Source organism: Clarias gariepinus, chromosome 27 (genome assembly GCF_024256425.1).
Source record: "Clarias gariepinus isolate MV-2021 ecotype Netherlands chromosome 27, CGAR_prim_01v2, whole genome shotgun sequence".
NCBI lineage: Eukaryota > Metazoa > Chordata > Actinopteri > Siluriformes > Clariidae > Clarias > Clarias gariepinus.
The window spans coordinates 23,550,346-23,562,222 of record NC_071126.1 but is presented as its reverse complement, the minus strand read 5'-3'; the positions used below and the strand labels follow the sequence as shown (position 1 = coordinate 23,562,222).

Genomic DNA, 11,877 nt, shown 5'->3' with positions numbered 1-11,877 from the left:
AGCGGGCCTCAGTGGAGGCTCCAGATCGTCGGCGAGCCTTAGTGGAGGCTCCATGCCTCCAGAGCCCAGCCAGGAGCCAGCCAGGGAAAACCCTCACCACACTCTCCAGCTTCGTCCGCAGCTGCCAGGCTTCAAGGGAGGAGCCACGACTACCTCCGCCGCCTGGCTGCTGGGATATCGAATCTCTACCACCTAACTTTGAGGGAGGAACCAGAGCGTGCTACTATCGCCACCCGGTGTCGAAGGAGGAACCAGCGCTGCATCGGCCGCCCGGCGTGAGGAAGTCTCAGTACTGCATCAGCCGCCCGGCTTGGAGGGTGACCCAGCGCCGCATCCGCCGCTCACCTGCAAGATCAGCATAGTGCTGCCTCCGCCGCCGGGTCTACACCAACCGTTGTGGTTACAAGTGTTGTTTGTGTGATAAATGCCAGTTAGTAAAAGATATTGTGTTTGCCTGTTTCCCAGGATTGAAAAGACTTAGAAGTCCAGGGTTAAAACCCTGTAGAACACTCCAGTGGAGACAAAGACTTTAAGTTGAGTTTTGTTTGAATGACTTTTGTGTTTCTGTTAAAATCTAAGAATAAACTATACTTGTGCCATCACCTGCATCTGCGTCCGACCTTGGTGTGACAAACATGACAAGAACAACATAAAAACATTTTCAAAAAATACATAAGAAATATAAAACCTATCTGTACAAAAGACAAAAATAGCTAATTTAAATAAAAATAAATAGAAATGTTCAGATAAATGCAAATGTCCATTAAGGGAAAATATTCAATTTTTTTGAAAAGTCCACTTCCTGTGTTCATATTCACAACCCAACTTACCAGGGTTGTCACAGTGTTATATATAAATCACTAAGATTTTAAATAAAAATTTAAACGTCTTATGGAAATATAAATACATTTTCAAAGTAATATTCCAGAATAGTTTATTTTGAAGAAAAAAAATCTTCCTCACCATCCAAGCAGACAAAGGTTGTCACCCCTGTACACCCCATATCTCCCCACACGTTATAACGTATAACGCCGCACTGCTCATTTCCGTCCCCATTGTTAGGCTCTCCATCAAGCCATGGTACATAACTTCCCAGTGGAACATTTCCAAAGGACCAGTGCCAGCTGTTAATGTTACTGTACAGTCCAATCCAAGCACTGGAAGTAAATTTTTGGCTCTTTGCTTCATTTTGAAGTGAGACCATGTCATCATTGTTGTTGATGGTAGCCAGGTCAGTGTATGTAGCTCGACAGTAAGCCTGAGCATCATTCCATGTTTTCGCCTGCTGGATCAGATAGTACTTATAAGGTACAGACAGGGCGAGGGGAAGGGTTCCTGCAGAGGAGGATTTTGAAGTTTAGCTTGTATAATTTCTGTCCTTAGTGCTACTTTTCTTTTTTATGCTTGTATATAGCAAATTAGGAACTATGTACAGTATCTCTTAATTCCTATCTGGGAATGTACTGTAAGTGTGATCATATTTTGTATCATGTGACTTATTTTCTCTTACCTGTAAAAAGCAGGAGTATAAACAGACATTGCTCCATCACTGATGTGTTGCTGGAGAGCTGACTGTGATATAAGACCTGGTGATAACAATTAAACTTACAATAAAACTGACAATAAAAATATAAATACCACTTTGCTACAAGATAACACATTAGAAGTTAAACACGTCGGGTATTTTTTCTTAAATAGTGGAAAGCATTTGTGACAGAACTCACAGCTCATAACACAGATATTTTTGGAAAGATACATTTCAAGCATTTTTCTTTTTCAAGTTTTAAGATAATGACTTACATAAAAATCCTGTTTGCTGTATTCAAGCATGTTTATGGAACTTTGACTGGAATGGAAAGTGTGGTAGCAAATAGTGCACAAGCAACAGGAATACTGCAGCCTTCAGGTAGTTATCAGGTAAATTCAGTTCAAGACAGTTAATTTGCTCCAAGTGTGTAGTGCTGATCAAGAGGATGGCAAACAACTGTTGCATTCCTAGCAGTGCCACAGTATGATTGTCATGCATGCATTTTAAATCCTTTTTTAATTGATCTTAATTACTGTAATATCTTAAGATACTGAATTTTAGATTTTCATGTGCTGTAAACCACAATCATTAAAAATAACTCAAAGTTTTACTTTATCTGCAGTTAATCTAAATTATTTGAGAGAACAAATTCTATACACACACAAACACACACATATACACACAAATATACACACAAGGGTGAATCTAGGCAAAACTTGAGCAGGATTTAGCAGCAGATTTGAGACGCGTTTGTGATGTTTAATGATGACACATTTAAAATTCTCAATTTTCTTTCTTAATCCAGACTTATATTTTACATTTTTTCTCTTACAAAGAGTGAACACATAACAGATAAGTATCCTATAATATACGCACTCGAAATGCTTTTGATATCACTAGTTTCAATTGTTTTCCAGAACACCAGCTTCTAGCTGGCTATCCCATTCGCATCACTAGCACATTATCCCTGTTATTACGGTTCCAAAACACCATATCAGTTGTGTGTCTGCCTCTAAGTGGAAGCCATGCTGAAATCATCATGAAATTGACAGTTACATGTCCCAGATAAATTTGCGGGATAAAACAAATCCTCCCACAACCTCAACCCTGCATGTTTCTCTGCCCAGGTCCAACGCACCAAGAACACGGCCTGCCCAAGTTGCGGTCGCTCCTTGGTTCGACGCGGATGTACCAAGGAGCCTAAATGCAACTGCTCGCGCAGGTTTTCCTTGCGCTGTCCTCAGCGCGGAGATCAAAGGGCAAAATTCCAGTGTCCTTGTTTAAAGTGCCGGGGCTCATTACATCACCCCATTTGCATGCCACTCTCTTATGCTCCACTGCATCACGTACTTCCCAGACCCAAGACTAAACTCTGTGCCTTGCTTTTATAATGCGGAGCAAGCCTGAGCCTCAACATTAATTATCACCAGCTTTGCATACCTGCAGAAAGGGAGTGCCATCTATCTAGGGAGCCTACGGAGTGAGCGAGGAGCGAGAATAGATTTGGGCGCACGCCTATCACAGGCGCACGCAGTGACATTGCCCCTTCCTCAGCTTCGAGCTCACTGTTGCCACTGACACTGCCGGGTAAGACCCCAGCCTCGTTCGGGACTCAACACAAGGTCCATGCCGGGTGCCCCCCCATGCCCGCCTTCTCCACCAATGTAACGGGTTCGACCCTATGTGCACTGGTGGCACAATGAAGCACGGACATAAGGCGAGGTCTTACAGGAAAAAGGATAAGTAATTTAGGGAAAATGGGGAAGGAAAGGGTTAAAGGAGGGAGGATGAAAAGAAAAGGAAGAAAAGTTGTGCACATGCAGGTCCGGGGGCAGTGCCTAGCTTGCATGTGGGCACATAGCTGGCGATAGGTGGTGGCGGGTGGAGTGGCAGAACAGAGCACGCGAAGGCAGCGCTCCTGCACGCTCCCATGACGGCACTTCTTTCGCTGTCGATGGCCAGCCTGGCCCCTCCCAGCTCTCTGTGGCCGCAGGCTCAGGTGGGGGTCCTCGCTAATGTCTGTTGGCTGGGCGGCTTTCCCAGCTGGGATCGGGGGCCTTAACGCAATCCTCCTTGCGGCCTTGTCCTTTTCGGTTATTCCTCACGCTGTCCTCAGCGCGGAGATCAAAGGGCGGAATTCCAGTGTCCTTGTTTAAAGTCCCTGGGGTGCATCACATTGCCCCAGTCGCATGCCACTCTCTCCTGCTCCACCGCATTACGTACTTCCTGGACACCGGACTAAACTCCGCGCCTTGCTTTTATAATGAGTAGCAAGCCCGAGATCCTCTTAACGTTTATTATCGCCAGCCGGCCCGAATAGGCAGCTCTGTCCCTTTGCATACCTGCAGACTATCTAGAGAGGCCACCGGAGATAATAGGAGAAATAAAAGATTTGGGCGCATGCCCATCACACTTAAATCTCCATCACTAAACTGTTAATAACTTTGGTTTGATACTTTGCAACTTTGTCACAATAGCCATAAAATTGCCATAAAAATAAAACTGAATTGAAATAAATATTATTACCATATGTTTTACAGTATAGTTCTGGAAATTATATATTTTTAACACTAACTAATAAAACCAAATATATAAAAAAGATATACAAACTACTGTACCAATGAAACCTGAAAAATGTCCCATTATTAATTAGAAGAAAAAAGCAAAATACCTGGAATCTGAGGCAGGCAGATGATCAGTCATACAGCACTAAGACACCTCACTGTCCTTCTGCTGTATATTTTCACCTGGCTAGATGTCTTATGCAAAGTGTTTGCGCATATTCCCCCGCTCCAAACAGGATTACTGACAGTCTAAGTGGATGGAAATTGCAGTCAGTTTCACCAAGGCAGATGAAAAGGAGACAAAAAAGTAAAGTTTGTATTTTTTAGCTAATTGAAAAAGGATGATTTCATTCGAAATAATTATTTCACCAGAAGTATGGGCTCCTGCAAAAATGCTTAATTATTAATCATCAGTGGCAATCCGGAAGCCCTTTAGAGAAAAGACAGATGAATCATTTCTCTTTATGTCAACTAACTTTTTTTATATTAACAATTTTAATTAAACGCTGGCAAACAGATCCAAAACACTATCAAAAGATGTGATTAGAAAACAGACAAACAAGGGCAGTGAATCGACAAACTCACAAATGTAGGCAAATTCATAATCTCAAAGAAAGAGTTACAAGGTCAAGATCAGAGAGCGATTACATAAATGCAAAGGACAGATCTACAGCACAGTCATGTGAGCAGTGAAGGGACCGGCTGTAGCCCTGCTTAAAACATCAACAAGGTTGTAGTCTTCAGAATGAGTTTCATCCAGTACTATATTTCCCACTGAGATGGATGTGGACTGAGACGTTAGTCTGGTCAAAATAGAGTGACCTCTTTGTGTCATACCATCAGCTAGTGATTAAAAAATATTTGCCCCCTTTCTGATTACTGCCAGACCTGTTGTATCAAGGGATCACTCAAAAAGAACTGTTTTGACAAAGTGAAGCATGCTAAAAAATCTCAAAAAGCAACACCATCTACAGAAATTCAAGAACAGCTAATAAATAAACTAATTTACATGTATCAGTCTGGAAACAAATACAAAGCTATCTCTAAGGCTTTGGGACACCAGCAAACTACGGTGAGAGCCAACATCCACAAATAAATAATTGAGAGCCGTTATACACAAATGGAGAAAACTTGGAACCAGTGGTGAAATTACACCAAGAGCACGACAAGGCCTTATCCAGGAGCTCATAAAAGAACCTGAGCAACATCTAAAGACCTGCAGGCCTCACACGCCTCAGTCAAGGTCAGAGTTCATGTTTCATCAATAAGAAAGAGACTGGGGGCAAGCATGGTGTCCATGGGAGAGTTCCAAGGTGAAAGCCACTGCTGACCGAAAAAACACAATGGCTCATCTTACATTTGCCAAAAAAAACCATCTTGATTATCCCCAAGACAAAATATTCCACAACGTTTGGAAGGTGTGTGTCCCGTTACATCTGGTGTAAAACTAACACAGCATTTCATAAAAAGAACATCATACCAACAGTCACACATGGTGGTGGTAGTGTGATGGTCTGAGGCTTTACAGCTTCAGGACGTGGACAACTTGCCGTACAGTAATTGATGGAACCATAAATTCCATGTTCTACCAGAAAATCCTGAAGGAGAATGTCTGGCCATCAGTTCATGACCTCAAGTTCAAGAACAGTTTGGTTATACAGGACAATGATCCGAAACACATCAGCAAGTCCACCTCTGAATGGCTCAAAATAATACAAAATACCTTTTTGGAGTGGCCTAGTCGAAGGTTTTAAGGCCAATCATGCTTGAAAACCCACCAGCATGGCTGAATTAAACAAATCTGTAAAGAAGAGTGGGCCGAAATTCATTACAGCGATGTGAAAGACTCAGTGCCAGTTATGGCACAACCAGTTATTGAGTTTAGGGAGCAATTACTTTTTCACATGGGGCCCGGTAGGTTTGGACATATATGATGATCTCAATCATTTAAGTGTGACAAATATGCAAGTTTGGTGCAGTTACATGAAGTGACCAGCAGATGGTGGTATGAAATAAAACTGTTGAAAAAACTTTATTTCAGTTTTATTTGTATAGCACTTTTAAGCATGAACATTGTTGAACGCTATTAAAATTAAATTATACAATGAAAGTAAAACGTTTATACTTTTAAGAATAACTGAAAAAGGTCCGTGAGTTATCTGAAGATTAGGACTGCAGGACTCTCCATCACAGTAATGCAATTACAGCCGTGTACAGATGGCCATTAAACTGTATTTAACTCAGTTTAACTCCATCACTGGCCTGTATGATGGACCAGATTAGCAAGATTAGAAGAAAAGCTGAAAACAAAAGGTAATAATAATTATAATAATTATAATAATAATAATAATAATTATTATTATTATAATTATTATAATAATGAATGAAGAAAGAAGAATCAAAGAAGATTCATTACTGATACAAAAGAAGGAGATACGAAAAGAAAAAAAGAATAAAGATAGTGAATATGTTTTGTGTTTGGACTTTTATGGTGATGTGTATTTCAGGAGTTTAACAGTGAACTTTGCACTAATCAGGTCACTTTATGCTTTTTGTCTTGCATAAGCTACCTGTTGTCTGATCTGCTCATCTGATTATTATCTTACAGTATATCCACTTTATAATAATTAATATCTTTGTTTTAAAACATTATTACATAAATTGTCATTACTTTTTTGTTTGCTCTTTTTCTAAGTAGATTTGTAAAAAATATTAATTTGTTTTCCGAAAAAGTCAAACTTTTTGCTTGTTTGTTTTGTTTAGCTTTTTCTTAAAAATTATAAATGTTTAAAACAATGTTTCATCATTTAAATTTTTTACCCAAAAAGACTTTTTGCTTGTTTATATCTGGACTTCCTTTGTAAATTCAAATATGTCGAATAATTTATTATTGTATTATTATAAGTGCCCTAAAATTTGCACTTTTAAATTTAATCTAGTAATATATGCATATGTAGTTTATTTCTTTTTTTTCTTTTGTTGCATTGGTTATTTATACAGTTTATAATTATTTTTTATACAGTTGATTACTTGCAGTTGTTTTGCACTAATAGGCCAATTCAATTGTATTAATTTTTTAGCATTACAAAGGGAAGAAGTCAGTTGAGGTGGTTCGGGCATCTAGTAAGGGTGTCACAAGGATGCCTCTTTAGGGAGGTGTTGTTTTGTCAGCCCCCCCCCCCCCCTGGAGATAAATAAAGTGCTTTAGAATTAAATTGTGTATATTAAAAAAAAAAAGGTCTGGTCAGGACAGAGAGAGTAGCGTACAACTACCTGGTCCTAATGGAAGGTACAGTCCTCCCTGGATAACGAGGGCCTGTAGGGTTGTGCTGATCTGTGTTTCCATAGCCCTCAGCAAGACACTGGCTTATGCAATGAAACTGCAGATATCAGGCTGGTACATCAACAAAATTTGACAGGAGCAACTGTGTGTGAACGATTTCCCCAGGGTGGTTATCCAGTCCCCAGGCCAAGGTTTGAACTCGCGACCTTATGATCACAACCCAAGGCTCTAACTGCTAGGCCACTAATAAATGGTAATTAATGCTAATTAAGGCTAATGTTAGCCGCAGAAGGCAGATGTCAAAAGAGGTATCACACACTCACCATATGCAGGAAAGATATTTTGGACCTGAGGTTAATAAACAGTTAGCTACTGATGTATGCTAATGCTAAGTTATAAAAATAATGAGCTCAGAATATTTTCACTCTGATGCTGGCAACAAAAAAGTTGAGTGTAAATGTTTGCAATAATTAAACCAAGCTAAATTTTGCATTGTAATTGCATAAGTTTTTTTATGAATGCTAAATTTTTGTCATCTTTGTGTGTGTGTGTGTGTGTGTGTGTGTGTGTGTGCTGATTAACAGTAAAATACAAATAAAAGTGTATTCTCTAGCTCACTCAGGATGAAAGTTTAACTCTACAATGTATTATAAATATAAAAGTGCAGTAATCCTGCAGGTTATACAATTTAAAGTCAATGTTTACATAAATTACTTTTTTTATTCAAAAACATAAAAACAGGAGCAAGAAAATTACAACTTTTTAAACATTTTTATACAAATAAAATCATAAAAATGACTGACAAATAAATATATTTTTTATCTCTATTTTGAGAGCCGAGGTTCTGGTGTCCACAGCCAGGATAACTCAGTGCATGCTAATGGAAAACTAATCCAAAACCACTCAAAGCAAGAGAAACACACAGTAACTCACACGTTCCAGACACTGGACTTCATGGAGAATAGTCCTTTTTGTACATGGGATAAAACAACAGTTTTACATAAATAGTTCTTTTTAAACATTGCATAGTTTCAGATAAAATGTAATGCCCTTAGTGAAACGTCAGTCACATAAATGTCCACATTCATGGCAGCGTGTTGAGATTTATAAGATGTTTTGGCGAGATATGTACAGACGCTACGACTCTTTTATCGATCACAATCGAGTCTTTTCGGGTGTCGCTGCACCTGCTAGCTAGCGTGCCAGTAGGAGTGCTGTTCTTCCTTTCAGGAGTGAAGACCCGTCTAAACACACCTTTAGCTCGTTTCCTGAAGTGTTTCCCGACAACCACGTACAGGAACGGGTTAATGGCGCTGTCTGCATATGCCAGGTAAGTGGAGCACTGCTCGCTTATGTCCAAGATGTGCCCAAACAAACATCCTGCAGGTGTGATCTGATAATAATCCAGTGTATCCAGCAGACGTACAATCTGGTGTGGTGTCCAGCAGAACAGGAACACAGATAGCACCGTTAGTACAAGATGAGTGGCTCGTTTCTCTGTCCGAACTCCAGGGATGAACCTGAGATCGTTGACTTTAAGAGCTTTAACTATGTGATATGTGCAGAAGGCGATGATCGGTAAAGGAAACGCAAATCCGAGCACGTTGCTGCTGAGGTTTCTCTGAACCCTCCAGCCTGGATGAGGGTACATCAAGTAGCAAGCGTGAATTTTGAGGTCTGCAAAGTAGCGTACGCCACGGAAGAGAAATGATGGAACGCTAACCAGAAATCCAAAAATCCAAATACCCAAACAGATCCGTTTGGCCCAGGACGAGCGTCTCAGCCTGCTACGGCTCATCGTTTTGGCAAGCGCCAAATAGCGATCCATGCTAACCAGAACCAGGAAGAGGATGCTGCAGAAATAGTTCATGGAGATAGCTGTGTTGATCAGCTTGCAGAGCATCTCTCCAAAGCTCCACTCATAATTCTGAGCGATGGTCACGGCCCAGAAGGGAAGACACAGAACCATAAGAAGGTTGGCCAACGCCAGGTTCCCCAGGTACACATCAGCCACGGAGCACACGTTCCTCTGCAGGCAGAAGACCAGCAGGACTAATCCGTTTCCCACCAGACCGACGATGCTGATCACCGACATCCACAGAGGCTGGAGGGATGTGATCCAATCCCACGCCGCCTCGTACGTGCAGTTATCCTTGATAACCACCGAGTCATTGAGTGACACGTTCAACTCCATCACTGATCTAAAAACACATAGGACAATTCTTGTTAATTACGTTTGATAATCCTACTAATATTATATTAAACAATAAATGCAATAATTCTGTTTATCTCTTAGATATTAACTTTCATCACTAAACAGTTGGTTAGTATATAAACCCGCACCTAAAATCACATTCAGTTCTACACTCATCACCGACCGCTTTTCCAGTACAGAATCACTCTTACCAGAGTGTGTAATTTGAAAAAGAAGAAGAAGAAGAAGAAAAACATCATGTGCATGATAATACAAGGAGTGTTCAAAAGTTAAACCAGGACTGATTTTCAGCCTTTGACGTTTCTGGTGAATGAGAAGACAAGTAGAGTACGGTGATGGGACTCTCAGCCGCAGTAAAGTATTTGAATGATGCAAACGTTTTAAAGAAGGCTGTACGAACGAATGACGATCCCGGCCGAAGTGGCTCGAAGCGCACTGCAGTCGTTCCCGTGAAGATCCAGCGAGTGGAACGTCTGATCACTGAAAGTCCACTCATAGTTTGTGGCCAAATCAAGGAAGAGACGCATCTGTGTGTGTGAACTGTACTCTCATTCACCAACACCACTTGCACTTTACAAGAAATTATTACAGGAAAAAATTATTAAAGGAGTTCCTGTGAGGCCGGTGTTACAGAGCGTCCGATCACGGCTCCAGCGTACTGGGAAAACGTTTGACCTTAATGGTGTCCTAGCACTGGGATAAGTGCATTAGTGCATCAGGGGATTAAATAGAGAAATGAAGACAATCTAAAGTCCCTCGCTTTGATCCTCATTAAAAACTTTAAATGTGTTTCTGTTTGTTCCAAACACACTCGATGCTCTCATAAACAGAACTGTACTGGGTGAATAATGGATGCATGCCGTCTGAGACTGTTGTGTAATTTATGGAATGTGTGAATCAGAGGAAATTCTTCCACACTGAAAAACTTTAAGAAACTTTCTCTCATGTGTGAAAGCTGAAAGAAAAATCCAGGAGTCTTGGGGTTTGATTACACTTTTATTTATGTAAAATAATATGTGTTTAAAAAAATCTCAGAAAATGATACTGAGAATTACTGATGTGAATGTAATAAAATATCTAAATATATTCATTCTAATTTCTTTTTCTTTTTTTCAATATTAGGCCCAAAAAAAATCTGCTGATTCTTTTTATAATAAAGTGCTGTTCTTTATTATTATTATTATTATTATTATTATTATTATTATTATAAGTAGTAGTAGTTATTGTGTTTAATTTTTTATTGCTAATATTATTATAATAACATATGGTAATTAAATTTGTGTTTATGTTTTTGATTAATTTAATATGATTAATTTAATACAATGTTAAAAAATTTAACTTTTTCCCCTTGTTTATCTGTTTATTTAGTTTTTGTGATGTATAGGACCATCTATATTTTCTTATAAACAATAAACAGCATAAACACTATAAGTATTTTTGGAGTAACTTTGTCTCTTGCACTGTACTGTTATAAATAAAAAAAATAAACCTGTTATAACTGTTAAATATAAAAGTGCTGCACTACCTACCCCCTATGTGTGTGTGTGTGTGTGTGTGTGTGTGTGTGTACCTCTCATCTCTCGTCCCGGGGTGTTCACTCTGAGCCACAGAGTCCCAGATGCAGGAGATGTTGCTGCTGGACCTCTGTGTGTCTGAAGAATCCTCACAGCTTCCAGATGCTTTTATAAGAGGAACGCCCGCTCGCGTCATCAGGGGAAACAGAGCTGCTCTCACTTCTATTTTTCCATCTTTCATTTCTCTGCTCTGCTCTTTCTCTCAGCGTGACTAACTCTAACTCTCAGACGGAGGAACAGGGATGAGGAAAACTGCTCTGATGGAGTTCCACACACACACACACACACACACACACACACACACACACACACACACACACCCCCAGGACTGGGAACCAGTACATTGTGGAATATAATATATAATACATAATATATACAGTATGTAGAATGTTAAATCATGTTTTATTACTTGACATGGGCAATGTGTCTGTAATACTCTGTAAACAACTTCTAAAAAACTGTAAACATACACACACTCACAAAAGTAAGTACACCCCTCTAATATCAGTAAACATGTTTGTTTATCTTCTCACAGGACAAGACTATAGAAACGAAACCTGATATATTTTAGACTCGTCAGTGTGCAGTTTGTATAACAGAACAGATTTACTGAAAATAACTCTACATACAGACATTAGTGTCAAAATAATAACTGGCAGCAAAAGTAAGTACACCCTCAGTGATAACAGCTTTTCATCTTTAACCATGCAGAG

General features: G+C 39.7%; 1 protein-coding gene across 1 annotated transcript; it reads right to left on the bottom strand.

Annotated features, from left to right (window-relative positions):
• Positions 1-8,136: 8,136 nt before the first annotated feature.
• Positions 8,137-11,209, bottom strand: si:dkey-63b1.1 (B2 bradykinin receptor). Its single transcript, XM_053488678.1, has 2 exons — positions 11,161-11,209; positions 8,137-9,576 (listed from the first exon to the last, which is right to left on the bottom strand). Exon 2 carries the CDS (start codon positions 9,567-9,569, stop codon positions 8,460-8,462), a length of 1,110 nt encoding a protein of 369 aa, XP_053344653.1. The 5' UTR covers positions 9,570-9,576; positions 11,161-11,209; the 3' UTR covers positions 8,137-8,459.
• Between the last annotated feature and the right edge of the window lie 668 nt (positions 11,210-11,877).